Genomic DNA, 17,147 nt, shown 5'->3' on the forward strand with positions numbered 1-17,147 from the left:
TTGTAGTTGAATTTTCATTAAAGCTGAGTTACAGGGACATTTTAAGGTCTCGGTGTGTGTTCTGTAGTGGAATTTCCATTAAAGCTGAGTGATGGGGACATTTTAAGGTCTCAGTGTGAGATTTCTAGTGGAATGTCCATTAAAGCTGAGTTATGAGGACATTTTAAGGTCTCAGTGTGTGTTTTGTAGTTGAATTTTCATTAAAGTTGAGTTATGGGGACATTTTAAGGTCTCAGTGTGAGTTTTGTAGTTGAATTTTCATTCAAGTTAAGGGACATTTTAAGGTCTCAGTGTGAGTTTTGTAGTGGAATTTCCAGTAAAGCTCGGTTGAGCAGTCGTGGGCTGGAGGTTAGGGAACTGGCCCTGTGCCGGTTCGATCCCCAGCACCGACAGTCCATGACTGAGCAAGACACCTAACCCCCAATTGCTCCCCGGGCGCCGTGGGTAGGGCTGCCCACTGCTCTGGGCAAGTGTGCTCACTGCCCCCTAGTGTGTGTGTATTCACTAGTGTGTATGTGGTGTTTCACTTCACGGATGGGTTAAATGTGGAGGTGGAATTTCCCCGGTTGTGGGATTAAAAAAGTATCACTTAATTTCTGGGGACAATTTAAGGTCTCAGTGTGTGCTTTGTAGTTGAATTTCCATTAAAGCCGAGATACAGGGACATTGTAAGGTCCCAGTAGCCACATTTACATGTGACCTAATAATCCATTAATAATCCAACTAATAGCGCCATTGGAACAGAATATGTCCATGTAAACACCTCAATCGGAATAGTCTTGTCCGATTGAGGCCATTCGGAATACAATTTCTATCTGACTGAATGAGGTGGGTAATCCTGTAAATAATCCATTAAACAAAAGAATAATAGCCACGTAAATGCCTGAATCCAATTACATTCCAATCGGAATGTGTACGTACGTTCTGCGCATGTGCGTTCGTGCCACACCAAAAGCAGAGAACTCATAAACAGCTCTGGCAAAAGTTCATAATGTTCAACACTGCGGAGCAGAAAGTTTATGTTCTGATTTTTATAAGACGGCGGTGGCACCGACGTCCGTTTTTCCGAGTCAGACATCATTTTAAAGCAATTAAAAACACAAGCGTGCCAACTGGAAACTCATCTCAGTCAGACTGGACCTCATGTGATGTCGCGGTAACGTTTACTCTAAGCGCTACTCATGCACATCACTTTGGATTGGATTACTTGTAGTGAGCATGTAAACGAAGATTGTTTCCATCAGATTGTTGAGTAGAGTGAGAGTAAATACCTCAGTCTGAATCTGTAATCGGAATGTATTCAATCGGATTGGCAAAAATCTTTGCAGGATGTTTTGTAGATGAATTTCCGTTGCTATTTGGCTGAATGGTTAAGCTATTCGTCTCCTACATGGAAGAGCAGGCTCTGTCACAGCGCAGAGAAGTAGGCTTGTAATAACTTCTCACTGGTGCCGTGTGTATCAGGTTCTGTTCTGTTATCACCTAATCTGTAATCTGTCAGCCCTAATCTGTTTTCTTATGTCTGCAGTTACAGATCTCCTTAGAAACTTTCCATTAAAATAAAATGATGCAACTGATAATATTTAATATTTAAGTACATTTAAATGTGAGTCCTTAGTAGAAGCACAGACAGGGATTATCAGGATTTATCGGGTTAGCTGGTAAAAATAGGTTTTTGACCAGAAAAATATCTGCAAGCCCAGCAAAGCCCAACATTTAAAAAAAAAAAAAAAAAAAAAAAAAAATCACCAAACATACATATAAATACATTTATGTATAGAAATTTTTAAATACATTACTTGTTTTGTGAATTTAGGACTATGCTGAAGGAATAATGTTTAAATATAAATGTTTAGGTGTAGCAAAGACTAATTTTTCTTCACTAATAAAGCACACTAATTGAATGTTTGTTTATTTACATTACTATGCAAAAGTCAAAGACCACCCTTAGTTTTTTTAATTTCCTGTCAAAATGGCCATTAAGCACAAGTTATTCATTTTTAGTGTCAGTAATGAAAGCAGCAAATACTGTATTTTAACAGGAAATTACACCGAAGCCAAAAGAGCTAAATATATAAATATCAGTTTTCAGTATTTAATGAGTCACTCTACATGTATTCCAGCTTCCATTCTTTTCAGGAGACTCACTTTCAGTTTCTCAAACAAATCTGCAGACACGCCTCTAAAGTTCAGTCTTAGTAATTGGTTTTACTTTTGCACAGTACTGTATGTTTATTTATACTGGCTGTATACAAAAACATGTTAGTTAAACAATTCATTTTACTTGATGGTGTAATTCTTGTATAGCCCACAATATAAAAGTGTTTGTATTTATACTTAACAGCCTCAGTAATCTATAAAAATATGAAGAGTAAAAATAAACGGATCCCTCTTACTTGTATCTGCGCCTCTGAGTCTCTCAGGGAGATGTTATGGGAGCTTGCTGTGGAGCCTGAGCGGGGTCTCTTGTCTTGCCGCAGCAGCTCTGGTCCTGCACTGAACGAGTGTCGCATGGGCCCCTGTTCCACCAGCTGCTGGGGCCTCTGGGGCCCCGGAGAGTCTGGCCCTCTGATAGTCACCGCTTCAGCCCTCTTTTCACCCACCTTTACCTCTTTAATGAACGCGGCATGGTTGTGCTGCTGCTTGCGCTTCTTGTACTCGATCATCAGTTTGGTGATGGTTTTGTCGGTGGCGATGGTGTACAGCTTGTTGCTGGCACTCTCCCACCACTCTTTCTTACGCCCAGCCTCAGCCCCCCTCCTTTCGCCTCTCAGCTGGGGCAGGCTGGTGCCGGCGACACCCGGGCTTTGCACCTCCTCCGAGGGCGTGTCAGCCAGGTGGAGGCGGAAGCCGTCCTCCGACGGCGTCCCACGTCCTGAGTGCCCCCCCGTGGAAGGCGTGGAGGTCTCGGAGGGGAAGAGGGGCAGGAAGAAGAGGGCATCTGGGGGCCGGAGAGGAGGCTGCTCCTCAACGATGCTCTCCAGGTCCAGATGCATTTGGATATAGTTGTTGCAGAGGTCCATACAAAGCTTGTGCAGGCGCTTGACCAACCAGGCCCAGTCCACGCTGCTGACAGGCTGGGTGCTCAGAGACGGGACTCGTGTGCGCCACTGCCGCTTCTCCCTTCCGCGCGGGGGGCTCACCTGCGCAGTCTCCTCAAAGATGTCCTCGTCTTCAGATGAGCATTGCTGCGAAGAGTCTGAGCTGCCCTCTTCTTCCTCGCTGAGGATCTTCTTAACCTGGTCCACAGTGATGTTCTCCTGGTTGGTCAGCATGGCACAGAGCAGAGCCTGGAGAGAAAAAGGATCAACAGAGAAAAAGGAGCACTGAGGAAATGGATTACTGGAGTACGCTCAAAAAAAGCCAGCTAATAAAGCTAAAACACTAACATTGTAGATACCTGTTGATGGTTGCTGAAGCTTTGCTTAGATGTTGCTAGGCAGTTGTTATGGTATCCAAGGTGGTTAGTAAGGTTTGCTACCTTAAATCCACTGGTACCTTAAATCTACAGCTACTTTAATACCAATGGTATCCTAAATCCACTTAAACCTTAAATCCACTGCTACCTTAAATCTTTTCCTACCTTTTCCAAGCCAACCTTGTCAAATAGGTAAACAGATGCTACAGATGATGTTTTCTAATTTCTGTTGTTTCTATTTATTTATTTATTTATTTATTTAGGCAGAATAGAGCACACCTCTTGTTTGTCTAATGTGGCTTTATGCAGTGGTCAGCTATTTGGTGAGGTTTTTGTTACGTTTTCTAGCTCGCAATAAGTCATACAGTGCTTTAAATCACATCAAGACGCCTGTGCCACCTTATTGAAGACCTGCATGTGATTTGAATGGTTTGAGAGAAGTTTTGGGGGTTAAAATTGTATCAACTCTTTCAAATTGCAAAACTCTTTCAAACTGCAATCTCAATGTAAAAGCGATTAATAATTTTCATTAGTACTGGTACTCATTCACCAATGAGTTTCTTTTCATAAATATGCTCTCGAGAAAGATCCAAATAAAAAGTCTACATCAGATTCTTGACGTGTTCTTAAAGCACAGAACTGTTCTCATCTTTGTGCTCTTGAATTTGTGTAGATTCTGTTCTTAACTAAAAACAAATCCCAAACAAGAAAACTGGTGAACTGGCCAGAAGCTTCATAAAAACTGCTTAAGTGGGTTTTAAGAAGAAATGTCTTCTTAAAAATGATTGATGAATTGACAAATGGAACCAGACTTTTTTCCAAGTTATTTTGTGCCGTTTCTTTTGGTCTATTCATCATGAAATTTACACACAATGTAAAGAGCAACAGTCATTTTCAAATTATGTCAAAAAAGGAGATGCAAGGTTCTCTTCCAACAGCAGCGATATACATCAAACCTGAAAAGTCACCTGGAAGTAAATGTTGAAGCTCATGGTGGACTGCCGATAGAGGTTAGCAGCCCCGCACACCCCCGACACCTTCATAAGGAGATACTTGAGGCCGGGTCGCGTATCAAAGTCTCGCGCTGTGCGGTACGAGTCCAGCAGCAGGTCAAAGATGATGGCCAGGTTCTGCATGGATATGTAACGCAGGAAACCAGCGGATTTGGGCTCTGACACAGGTGTGACCCGATCCTGGGCTTCATTGCCCCCGGAGCCCTTCACAAACTCCTCCAGCAGGATATCATAGAGGTTCTGCAGCAGCACTTGGTGGGACAGCAGACTCACCACGATTGTCCTGAATGGAATCCTGCAGTGAACAGAGGAGCCAAGCATTTTCTTTCAAAACCTTTCAAAATCATTAGAAATGAACATCTGCATTCTGAGATACATGCTTTCCTCAACAAGTACTAATGAACATATGATCATAGGGAGGATCATAGGGGGTAACCATAACAACTTAGTAATAACAATTCAGAATCTTATGACTGTTTTTCTGACACTTTCTTGGTCATGTCCATTATCTTCACCAATAGAAAACTGTATTCTAGAGTTGCTGAACTTGAAAGATTTAGACATTTTTCAGAATTTATCCACATGTAATTTCCCTGAAGACAGTCCAGAGATTTTCAACTACTTTTTTTATTTACAGCTAGATCTGCAAAAGTTCTCACTAATCTGCAAATCCAGCTTTATACTTTAACCTGCAGGGAGTCCAGAGGAGCTAAACAAGCAATTCAAAAAAAAGTAAAGCATGCAAGTCCATTTCAAGTCTTACCCAATTTTCCTGCAGCAAGTTCAGCAAGTAAAAGAGAAATAAAGAAACATAACATGAAGTTTAAGAAGTGAATGAGTTCATAAAAATCAGGTAACTGCAACAGAGCTTTCAATTAACAAGAACAACAATAATAACAACAACAACAACATCTTTATTTATGGAGCACTTTTAACAGACAAGTAGAAATATTTTACAGTAACAGACAAGACAATGAAAGATCAAGGCAAAAAAAGACACTGGAAAAAAAGAAAAAGCAGCATAAGAAATATCAATTTAATTAAACTCAACTAAACTAAATAATTGGAGAAACTGAGTCTGTTTACATGCACTTAATAATCCAATAACTGCAGAAAATCAGAGTTAGTAACCCTGTGTTAGTAACCCAATCAATGTGTTTACATGCAGTTGAGTAATCAGATAATGGGGAAACTCCAGGTCTACATGAGCCAGACAGTAATCAGATTTCTGCTTTACAACCAGCCAGTAGACTCACAGAAGAAGACGTGACGTAAACATAACGTAAAACTCAAACTTCATGCCGCAGCATTTTTTTTTTAAACATCATACCACTTGGCCTGAAAATATGAACATACATCATCTAGAAGATGAAGAATATTTCAATGTTTCATTTCACACATGCTCAGACTGAGAAATCCCAAAGAAATCAGAGTAAGAGTTTACATGCACCGAGAAATCTGATTACTGAGCGAAAACCAGATCTTTATCAGATTTTTTAAACAGATTTCTACACAAAATTCCGATGTCTCTTATTCTCCAGGTTATATTTGGTTTGTCCATCTGAATTTTCATGACCAAATCTTAAGGCAGATTATTCAGTAACTTTACTTTTTGTAAACATTCCCCTCAAATTAACAGAACATGTGTTTTATGAGCTACACGTATCGCTATATGCTTACACTTTACTGCTGAAAGCCAAAAATCTCAGACACTCTTTGTATTATTTTATAAAAGTAATGTTTACAGAGCAGATCACTGAAGAGATGGCATCTGTTTATAGTTTATAGCCCAGGTTTGTGGAAAAATGGATCGACGTTCAGTAGAGAAACAAACTGTGAATTCAGCTTCTTTTATTATAAGGGTTTAAAATGACATCACCATCTGTTTGACTGGAAAGAAGACTCATACGATGCTCACCTTCTGAATGTAGCTTATGAAATATTAAAGTTATATAGTAAAGAATATGGTGAAATGCATTTTGGAACCACCAGTGATTCCACGGAGTTTAAGAGGTTAAGAAATCAGAGTGTGCTGTTTACATGACCATTTGAGTAATCAGATAATTGCAGAATTCCAATTATGATCAGGCTATTGAAGGCATGTAAGCACACTCATTATCTGTAAATGGAGAAATAGAGCTGCACAGTGTAACAAAATCTCAACACTTTCAATACTGCGATTAGTGGTGGGCAATATGATGACATTTTATCATTATCGTGATCTACCACAACATGCTTTTAATGGCATATCATGGGTATCCTCAGTACTTAAAGGACACAGAATAACTGCATGTCTCCATGATAAGTGAGCATATTTAATCCTGCTGCACTGGATTTTGTACAGTGCAGTGTGTAAAATGCTAAATAAAATTCTTTCTTTGAATTTTTAAAATCTAGCACCATTGGGGCATTTTTATGTTCAGAAAGAACAAATATGTGAAGTACTGTGTCACGAAGATACAAAGGCCTGTTAGGGCCACTGTTAATAAAAATAAAAGTAGTAACCTTCAAGAATAAAATCATAATATTTAGAGCAAAAAAGAGTTTATACTTATCATATCGATTCACCCATAAAGAAATACTCCCCGTCTCTCCTGCACATCAGCACCAGCCTGTTATTAGTTGAAGAACCGGCTGAAATGGCTGAGCAGGAAACTGTGTTTATCTGTCTGTCTGTGTTGTTGAAGGAGAATTTCAGGCAGGGTCGTCTACACGACTATCGGGGGCTACCATTCAAAGAAGGCATGAAGTAGACCCCCTCTACCATTAGCCCACTTTATTCTCGAAATATTACGACTTTATTCTCGAAATATTAGCTTTATTAATACCTTTCTTCATTTTCATCTCTTTTGGAATACTGTATTAAAAGCTGGCGATAGACAATGAAGATGTTTGACTTTTTTGCCACAGTATCATTTGCTATCAGACAGTGTGGTACCTGGCATTGATAACACAATGATTTAATGACAACCCTATCAAGAAATAAAAACTTTCAACGTTATTAAAAATAGGAAGTAACAGGGATAGGCACTATCATCTAACCATAAGATTCCCACCTCTTCTGAGTGTGGCCGTTGGACTGCTGGTCTGCAGGAAGCTCAATGATCAGCACACAGGACTGAGCATGCTCAAACCCTTCTTTGCTGCTGGGAGTTTTGGGAGAGCACTGAGTGTCCAGCATAAAGACCTGAAACACAAAGGGAAAAACAAGCCACGTTGAGGAAGTTCCTGGAGATCATCCTGTGAACTTTTGTATCTGTAATTCAATATTTCTGAGTACATCATGAATATATTTAGTACTTAAAGAACACTGGCCTACTGCATATTTCATTAACCTTTAGGGTCTTATGTTTAACCTCTTTACATGCTCAAATCATAAGGCAGATTATTCAGTCTTGACATTATTTTGATTCCGTCTCAGTTTAAAGCAGACCTGCCAAGTGTGATGCTTCCGTCTGCAGTAACTGGACACTGAACGTTAATTCTCTCATTACTGAATATCAACAAAAACTTCAAACAGAATAAAACAGTTCTCTATTATTTTTTTATTTTTATTACATTTAAATAGGACTAATTAAGTTTATTTTCAATATACATAAATTCATAATATGTTTAAAAAAAATGGTTCATCAGGAGGCAGGGCTTAAAGACATAGGAGCTCTAACAGAGCAGTTCAGACAGAGAGTGAAGAGAGATAGAGAGAAAAATATGTTTTTGGAACATTGAAGCTGTAAATCTGTTCTACACTCTTAAAATAAAGATGGTGCTTAAATGGTTCTTTAGTGACGAAAATTGTTCTATATAGAGCCATGAACACTCAGAGAACCTTTTGCATGATTTACATAATACACTGAAGGAAAATGGAAAACTGGAAAAGCATTATAGGTCCCATTTAAACACCATCTGTTTGCTGCTGGTTGAGGATCTAATTGATCTCTCCATGATGGCTTAACTGGGTATTATCTGATTGTTGATGTTCATTGTATCCAAATTTCAAACATCCCCCAAGGGCAGACTTTTTATGCCTAATCTTTTTATGACTATGATTTAATTTAGTAATAAAAATGAAGGTATGCTCTTTGCTCTATAGGACTATATTATAATAATAATAATTCATATTATTTATAGGCTATGTTTTATTTAATGTTGTATTTTACAACATATATTACAAAATATGATGCATTAATATATACTATATGGACTAAAGTATTGGGACACCTACACACTACACCTACAGGAGCTTTTTTGACATCCCATTCTAAATCCTTAGGCATTAGGCATACAGGAGTCTGTAAGGGCCAGTCAGGTTCTTCTACAGCAAATTCACCCAGCCATGACTTTACGGAGCTGCTTTGTGAACTGTGGCTCAGTCATGCTGGAACAGGAAAGGTTCTTCCCCAAAACTGTTCCCACAAAGTTAGAAGAGTATAATTTTCCAAAATGTCTTGGTGCTGAAGCATTAAGATTTCCCTTCACTGGAACTAAGGGAAAAACAGCCCCATATCATCATCCCTCCTCCACCAAACTTTACAGCTGGCACAGTGCAGTTAAGCAGGTAATGTTCTCCTGCCGTTCGCCAAACCCAGACTCGTCCATCAGACTGACAGATAGAGAAGCTGATTGGTCACTCCACAGAATGCGTTTCCACTGCTCCAGAGTCCAGTGGCAGAACTTTACACCACTCTATCCGGTGCCTGCCATTGTGCTTGGTAATGTAAGGCTTATATGAAGCTCCCAACACAACGTTTCTGTGTTGATGTTAAAGCCAGAAGAGGTTTGAACTCTGCAGTTATTGAACAGCAGAGCACTGGTGTCTTTTTTTGCACTATGCTCCTCAGCACTCGGTGACCCGCTCTGTAACTTTATGTGGCCCAATCCCATTCCACCCCTCGCCCCTACCTTAGCCCTCTGTTTTGCATGTTTATATCTAGGGGTAGGGTGTCCTGATTCTTGTTGAGATAGAGGGGTCAGGCGAAGTGTTGAGGCTACATGACGTTTTTCAGAGACTCCAGAGACACATGAGAAAAAAGAAAAATGGACAAGATGCTGAATAGAGACCAAAGAAAACCACAAATGTGAAAATTTCCTCACAAAAATGACAAAAAACACTGTTTTATCTTAGTTTAATGTCATTTCAGTGTATTATGGTCGTTTTCTTCGTAACAAGCATTAAAAAATCACTAATAGCATGCTAATGTCTCAGTAGCTAGATAACTTTCCCGTCCCACCTTAAATAGTTAAGCAGTTCTGACACCTGAAGCGCTAGAATGAAAATCTGAACAAGAACCTGATGAATATCTGACTTCAGCTTCATGTCACTGAAGAATTAGCGGTGGGTGATAATAAATAATTGCCCCCCTCTTTGAAGGCATGTGATGCCCTAAATGTAACTAAAGCCCAGCAGTGAGGAGCTGAACTTTACCCTCCTCTGCTGCCACTGCAGACAGACAGGGTCGCCTACAGAGCAGCGCTAGTAGCCGTTAATGAAGTGATGTTTTTCATAGGGCAAGATTTCAACCATTACCCCTAGTAACTCAGTTCCAAGGGGTTAGGGTGACACTCAAAAACAAGGGATAGGGATAAAAAGAAGAAATGGGATTGGGCCTTTGTGGCTGAGTTTCTGTGGTTTCTAAATGCTTCCACTTTTCAGTAATACCTTTCACAATTGATTGTGGAAAATCTAGGAGGGAAGAAATTTCATGAACTAACTTGCTGCAATGGTGGCGTCCTATTGCAGCACTACACTCAAATCCAGTGAGCTTTTTAGAACGACCCATTCTTTCATAAATGTGTGTAAAGGCAAACTGCATGGCTTGGTGCTTGATTTTATACACCTCTGGCAATGGGACTGAATGAAACACCTGAATTCAATGATTAAGAGGTGTGTCCCAGTACTTCTGTCCATATAGTGTATATCATGCATGATGAATGATAATGAATGTATTGACAACAACACTACGTTGCACTACTATTGCAATGTGTGAGTCTGTCAGAATATTGTGATATGTGTATTGTGAGAATGTCTAAGTATCATAATATGACATTTTTGCCATATCACACACTCCTTTCTATTATTTTGTGAACTGTCGAAGTATCAGATTACGAGGCCGTGCTAGTTAAAGAGCACCTGTTGGGCCATGGCGCGGATCCTCCAGTACTCAGCCTCTGCAGAAGCTGAGTGGGTGGGGGCCGCTACTTTCACTTCACACGCGTCTCCCGTGAACGTGTCAGAACCGCTCCGGAAACATGCTAGCAGGTTCTACAGGGTTGAACAGAACACAGTGACACAGTTGGCACTTGCTGATATTTCAGTGCATACACGATCAGACAGTCAACTGATCCGTTTTGCTCAGGATTTGTATTTGTGAAATGCAGATGTAAACAGTCTGGCCTAATCCCTATAACAGTGAAGGCAGTTGGCGTACTGAATTGGATTACGGCATAATATGTGTTTCTAATGAAATAAAGAAAATATAATGGAAGCTGTATTTCACTGTTGTCAGAACAAAACCTCGTATTTCCATTACAGGAGAAGGAAAAAACATACTTTAGTTTTAATGTATGTCAATAGAACCAGACATTTTTCCAAGTCGTTCTGAGCCGTTTCTTTTGGTCCATTCGTCATTAACATTTACACACAAGGTGAAGAGCAACAGGCATTTATGTCAAAAACTGAAAAACGACAAAAATGGAGATACAAGGTTTTCTTCCGACAGCAGCGATATAAAGCAGGCAGTTGCAATTAGGATGGTGGACACGTGCCACAGTAGCAATGACTATTAAAGAAATAAGTTATAAAATACAGTGTACAATTGTTGTACAATTGATGATATTCCACAAACAGGTTAATAAACAATGTAACAAAATAAACTTCAGCTATCTAATCATACTGGTTAGTAGTCTAATACAGCCAAGTAATAAACAGATCATGAACATAAAAGCAGAAGCAAATGATTACTTACACCCAAAACAAGAAATATATTAAATAAAGTTGACCTTGTTATTAGGTGTTTTAAACCAAGATTAAAACTTCTAGTTTCAACTGATCTCGAGCTACATGCCTCACTAAACCCTCTGTTTTGTATATGCTTTCATAGTGGAAGTACAACTGAACGTCACTGTGAAACTGAACATGTGACTGTTTTAAAATGTTATTGATTAAGGTGTGTGGGTTTCCCTTAATCGTTTAAACTACATGTTTTATTTGGCTTTAAATTATTACTAATTATTATTACTACTAAACTAGTAAGCTATTACCCTTGGGCAAAACCTCACCTACCTTTACAGGTTCAAGGGTTGCTGAAAAGGCATCTTGTAGGGCACAGCAGGCTAGCCTCCACATCTCTTCAGTAAAGACAGGCCCTGTTGTCACCAACACATACCTGAAAAAGCCACACGTAGCATATGCTCTTAAAAGGGTTTTCAAATAAAGGGGAATTCAGCAATTTTACAAAACTTTTTGTGTAATTGAACGGTTAAGATGTAAATAGTCAAAGCAATGTGATGCACATCCTGAGAAGTCATAATGTTGCTTGATACCTGAGACAGTGTTTTATAATGGTTTCAAGAAGTTTCTCGAAATATACAGGGTGATTAAAAAAGATTGATCTGATTTCAAAATGATTTATTTCACTTGTAAAACATTACAGAACAGTGCGGTGAGCTGTAAATGGTTTAAATGAGCATAAAGTTTATTATGTAATTTTACAAGTGCTCCTCCAACTGTACAGACATCATCAACGACATAGTCAAACTCATCCCATACTGGATTGAGCATGTCGGGTATCGTTGCACTCAAAGCTCTTCTGGTGCGATTTCGGAGGTCATCCAGTGCTGTGGAACCAACGGCAAATGCTCTGAGCTGTTGGAGGTTCACTGCCCACAAAAATCACACTGCACAGTTATGATGGATTCACTCTAATTGACGTGGAGAATGCAGAACGCTTTCTGCGCAGGGGTCTCATCTCACAGACTGAAGGGCCATCTTCCACTGACAGTCAGAAACTCCATGACTCCCTCTCTCAATTGCATTGTGATTGGTTCCTAGGTGCCTCACAGTTGTAAAAATATGGCGCTTTAAAATCGGATGAATCTTTATGAATCACCCTGTATTTTAAATCTATTCATGGCAGAGGGGTACATGCATGGCATTTATCACTATTTTCCCATCATCAACATTCCAAATGAAAACTCAATTTGAAAAATTCCCCGTTAAGGTCTACGCTGTTTACTAGGATTATCTTTCCCTCCATGCAAACACTCTCACCTGATACAGGAACATCCCACTCTGGAGATGGTCTCTGCAGGCTCCGCCACACAGGACACCAGCAGCTTGAACAGGTCCTTCAGCATCAGGTTAATGAGATTTTCATAGCCCATGTCTATAGGAGAACACACACTCAAGACATATTCTTCATCTACTTTAAGTAGCAATTAGAATCCATTAACTGAAGGGTTTCACGTTTTAAACTAGTTTCACATTCATAACTCACAAATATAGGCCCACCTGAATGTATGAAAGTTTGGACGTGCTCTACTACCAGCTCACAGGAGAGCCCGATGGCATGCTTAAAGTTAGCAGCAGCGACATCCCAGTACGAGTAATCTCCGTGGCTACGCTGCAGCCATAGTGACATGACTGGAAGAAGGAGCTGGATGACTGAGAAAATGGCAAAGCCTGGGCCTTTGGAGGAAAGAACAGCACATATTAGGGGTGCAACAATGTATCGTTCCAATTATAGATTAAGACTGAGTGTTTATGCTTACTCTACTCAACACTCTGATGGAAATCTACGTTTACATTCCCACTACAAGTAATCAGATCCAAAATTACGCACAAGCATAGAGAACTGCTCAGTGTAGACATTACAATGACAACCAGTATCATGTGAGTCCAGTCAGAATGAGATGAGCAGCAGTGAGCAGTGCTTGTGTTTTTAATTACTTTAAAATGATGTCAGACTCAGGAAAACAACCTTCACATGTCCTTATTGCAGAAGGCCGAGAGGAAGGCATGTTCTGAAACACATAAGCTGGACGTCCGTCCCACCGCCGTCTTTTAAAGATCAGAGCATAAACTTTTCTGCTCCACCATGTTGAACGGTATAAACTTTCACCATGGCGAAATGCACATGCAGAACAGACTTAAACTTTCCGACAGAGAATGTAATCAGATACAGGTGTTTACATGGATATTATTTTAGTATAGTATTTAATATGGATAGTATTTACAGGATTACCCACCTCAAATCAATCGGATAAAAATTGTATAGTCTATTCCAACTGAGGTCTATACACGGATGTATTGTTCAAAGTATAATGAGAACACTGCATAATGAACCCAGTACTGTGAATCAAATCAAATCATGGGTTGAGTGTGTTATTACACCCCTAGTAGATATAGTCCAAAAACACTGCAGCAAACTATTAAAAGTGAGCATTTTTCTGTAAATGTTTATGCAGTTACTTTATATTTTATGACCTTAAAAACTGTGATTGAATGATGAACAGAAAAACTGAACTCTGAAAAGATGAACTGGCTACAAAAAGCATCTGCAAGCTGTCATATGTGCCAAAGGGGGGCGTTACTAAAGACTGATATAGAATCTTTTGTCTCGAATGATGTAAAGCGTGCCGCCACTGGACTCTGGAGCAGTGGAAAAAGTTATCTGGAGTGATGAATCACGCTTATCTGTCTGTCAGTCTGATGGACGAATCTGGGTTTAGTGGATGCCAGGGGAACATTACCTACCAGAAACAACAGTAAAGTTTTGTGGAGGAGGGATGAAGGGCTGGGGCTGTTTTTCAGGGTTTGGGCCCCTTAGCTCCAGTGAAGGGTGATGTTAATGTTACAGCTTACAAAGACACTTTACACAATTATATACTTCCAGCTTTGTGTCAGCAGTTTGGGGAAGAGCCTTTCATGTCCCAGGACTGAGCCGCTGTGCACAAAGCAAGCTCCATAAAGACATGGCTGACCTCAGAAATGCTCTTTTGATTGAATGGGCACAACTTTCCACAGACACATTCTAAAATCTTGGGGAAAGCTTTCAAGAAAAACGGGAGCTTTTATAGCAGCAAAAACTCCATACTGATGTCCATGAATTTGGGACGTCCAACAAGCTCATATGGGTGCAATGTATAAGTGTCCACATACTTTTGGCTATACAGTGTAGTTTGCTGCAGATGTTGTGTTTACTTCTTTTCAATTCACAAATCAACAAAATATGTTATTTGGCCAGGAATGTCCAAACTGGGGAAGAGCTGCTGAGTACCTGGTGTCTTGGTGACCTCTCGGAGAAGCTCAAACAGCAGTTCCAGGGTGGGCGGTTGATGCTGGCGGGGGCAGTTAGACACAGCTGCAGTCAGCTGCTCCAACAGGAGGATCCACACCTGGATCAGACCTGCAGACACACAAATTCACTTAGTCTTAAAGATTTGAGTGTCTTGTGTTGGATTCCATACAGTTTTTATACTGGATGTCTGTAACTTGCCACTTTATACAATCCCAATTCCAATGCAGTTGGGACGTTGTGTAAAACACAAAAGAGAATATGATGATTTGCAAATTGCAAATCCTTTTCAACCTTTTCAACCATCCAATATTCAGTTGAATACACTACAAACACAAGATATTTAATGTTCAAATGGATAAACTTTATTGTTTTTTGCAAATATTCACTCATTTTGAATTTGATGCCTGCAACATGTTCCAAAGAAGTTGGGACAGGGGCATGTTTACCACTGTGTTACATCACCTTTCCTTTTAACAACACTCAATAAACGTTTGGGAACTGAGGACACTAATTGTTGAAGCTTTGTAGGTGGAATTCTTTCCCATTCTTGCTTGATGTGCAACTTCAGTTGCTTAATAGTCTCCATTGTCGTATTTTGCGCTTCATAATGCGCCACACATTTTCAATGGGAGACAGGTCTGGACTGCAGGCAGGCCAGTCTAGTACCTGCACTCTTTTGCTACAAAGCCACACTTTTGTAATACGTGCAGAATGTGGCTTGGCATTGTCTTGCTGAAATAAGCAGGGACGTCCCTGAAAAAGACGTTGCTTGGATGGCAGCAGATGTGGCTCCAAAACCTGTATGTACCTTTCAGCATTAATGGTGCCTTCACAGATGTGCAAGTTACCCATGACATGGGCTCTAACACACCCCCACACCATCAGAGATGCTGGCTTTTGAACTTTGCGCTGATAACAATCTGGACAGTCCTTTTCCTCTTTTGCCCAGAGGACACGACGTCCATGATTTCCAAAAACAATTTGAAATGTGGACTCGTCAGACCACAGGACACTTTTCCACTTTGCGTCAGTCCATCTCAGATGAGCTCGGGCCCAGAGAAGCCGGCGGCGTTTCTGGGTGTTGTTGATATCTGGCTTTCGCTTTGCATGGCAGAGTTTTAACTTGCACTTGTAGATGGAGCGACGAACTGTGTTCACTGACAGTGGTTTTCTGAAGTGTTCCTGAGCCCATGTGGTAATATCCCTTACAGAATGATGTCGGTTTTTAATGCAGTGCCACCTGAGGGATCGAAAGTCACAGGCATTTAATGTTGGTTTTCTGCCTTGCTGCTTACTTGCAGAGATTTCTCCAGATTCTCTGAATCTTTTGTTGATATTATGGACTGTAGATGATGAAATCCCTAAATTCCTTACAATTGCACGTTGAGAAGCGTTGTTCTTAAACTGTTGGACTATATGCTCACGCAGTTGTTCACAAAGTGGAGCCTTTCAGGGATGCTCCCTTTATACCCAATCATGAATGTTCCAAACAGGTGTTTTTTGAGCATTCCTCAACTTTCCCACTCTTTTGTTGCCCCTGTTCCAACTTCTTTGGAACGTGTCGCAGGCATCAAATTCAAAATGAGTGAATACTTGCAAAAAACAATAAAGTTTATCCGTTTGAACATTAAATATCTTGTCTTTGTAGTGTATTCAATTGAATATAGGTTGAAAAGGATTTGCAAATCATCGTATTTTGTTTTTATTTACATTTTACACAATGTCCCAACTGCATTGAAATTGGGGTTGTATTTCTTCCAGAAATGTTCTGAATGCAACATGCACTGTTAATGTCCATTGCCTGTGCTTCTTAAATGAAATCAGAGTGAGATGAAGTTTGGGAGTTACCTGTGTCATCATCAAATTCTGCTAGAACACAGTCCACGCCATCTTCGCTGTTCACAGACCGTTCCTGTGCTCTCATGGGCAGACTAGCCAGCCGCGCCCCGAGAAATACTGGCTTGGAAGGCATCTTGTAAATTTTGGCTAATAGCTGGAATTCACAAGCATCACTGTTACACTCAAGGCACAGCTTTTCAGATCTAGACTTATGTAGATGCATGTGGCCAGGCCACATAAGAACAGGGGTATTCTTGGTATGGTTTGATAGTGTTTGGTATGGTTTGATAGTGTTTGGTATGGTTTGATAGTTTTTACTGTAGGTTTACATCATATGCTTACAGCCTAAAAGTTGCATCTTCTTAAAATAAAAAAAGCTAAAAAGTAGCCTATAGTCTACGATTGCTGTCGATGTGTGTAGCATTTTTTGTTTTGAATGACTGATAACGATAGAAAACTCTTATAAGCCCCCTTTGATGCAATGTGAGCGAAGGCTGCTGAATGTCTATATCAGTTTAACAAGCATGACAACAGATGGGAGAAAAGATCTTCCTCGCGCTGCTACAGAATGTCCTAAAGTCA

The 17,147-nt window shown here is 40.1% G+C and overlaps 1 protein-coding gene across 3 annotated transcripts in view; it reads right to left on the reverse strand.

Annotated features, from left to right (window-relative positions):
- arfgef3 (ARFGEF family member 3) overlaps nt 1-17,147 on the reverse strand; it is an 82,983-nt gene that overhangs the window by 4,512 nt on the left and 61,324 nt on the right. For 2 of the 3 annotated variants that reach the window (XM_017694153.2, XM_017694152.2), the window contains exons 26-35: nt 16,575-16,719; nt 14,706-14,834; nt 12,938-13,114; nt 12,698-12,812; nt 11,711-11,813; nt 10,559-10,690; nt 7,488-7,618; nt 5,195-5,203; nt 4,387-4,726; nt 2,397-3,290 (exon numbers count right to left, since the gene is read on the reverse strand). In XM_017694153.2, the coding sequence (XP_017549642.1) occupies nt 2,397-3,290; nt 4,387-4,726; nt 5,195-5,203; nt 7,488-7,618; nt 10,559-10,690; nt 11,711-11,813; nt 12,698-12,812; nt 12,938-13,114; nt 14,706-14,834; nt 16,575-16,719 (2,175 nt within the window). The remainder of the gene's footprint in view (nt 1-2,396; nt 3,291-4,386; nt 4,727-5,194; nt 5,204-7,487; nt 7,619-10,558; nt 10,691-11,710; nt 11,814-12,697; nt 12,813-12,937; nt 13,115-14,705; nt 14,835-16,574; nt 16,720-17,147) is intronic. The other variant, XM_017694154.2, reaches the window with a different exon arrangement.

This window comes from Pygocentrus nattereri, chromosome 5 (assembly GCF_015220715.1).
Source record: "Pygocentrus nattereri isolate fPygNat1 chromosome 5, fPygNat1.pri, whole genome shotgun sequence".
Classification (NCBI taxonomy): Eukaryota; Metazoa; Chordata; class Actinopteri; order Characiformes; family Serrasalmidae; genus Pygocentrus; species Pygocentrus nattereri.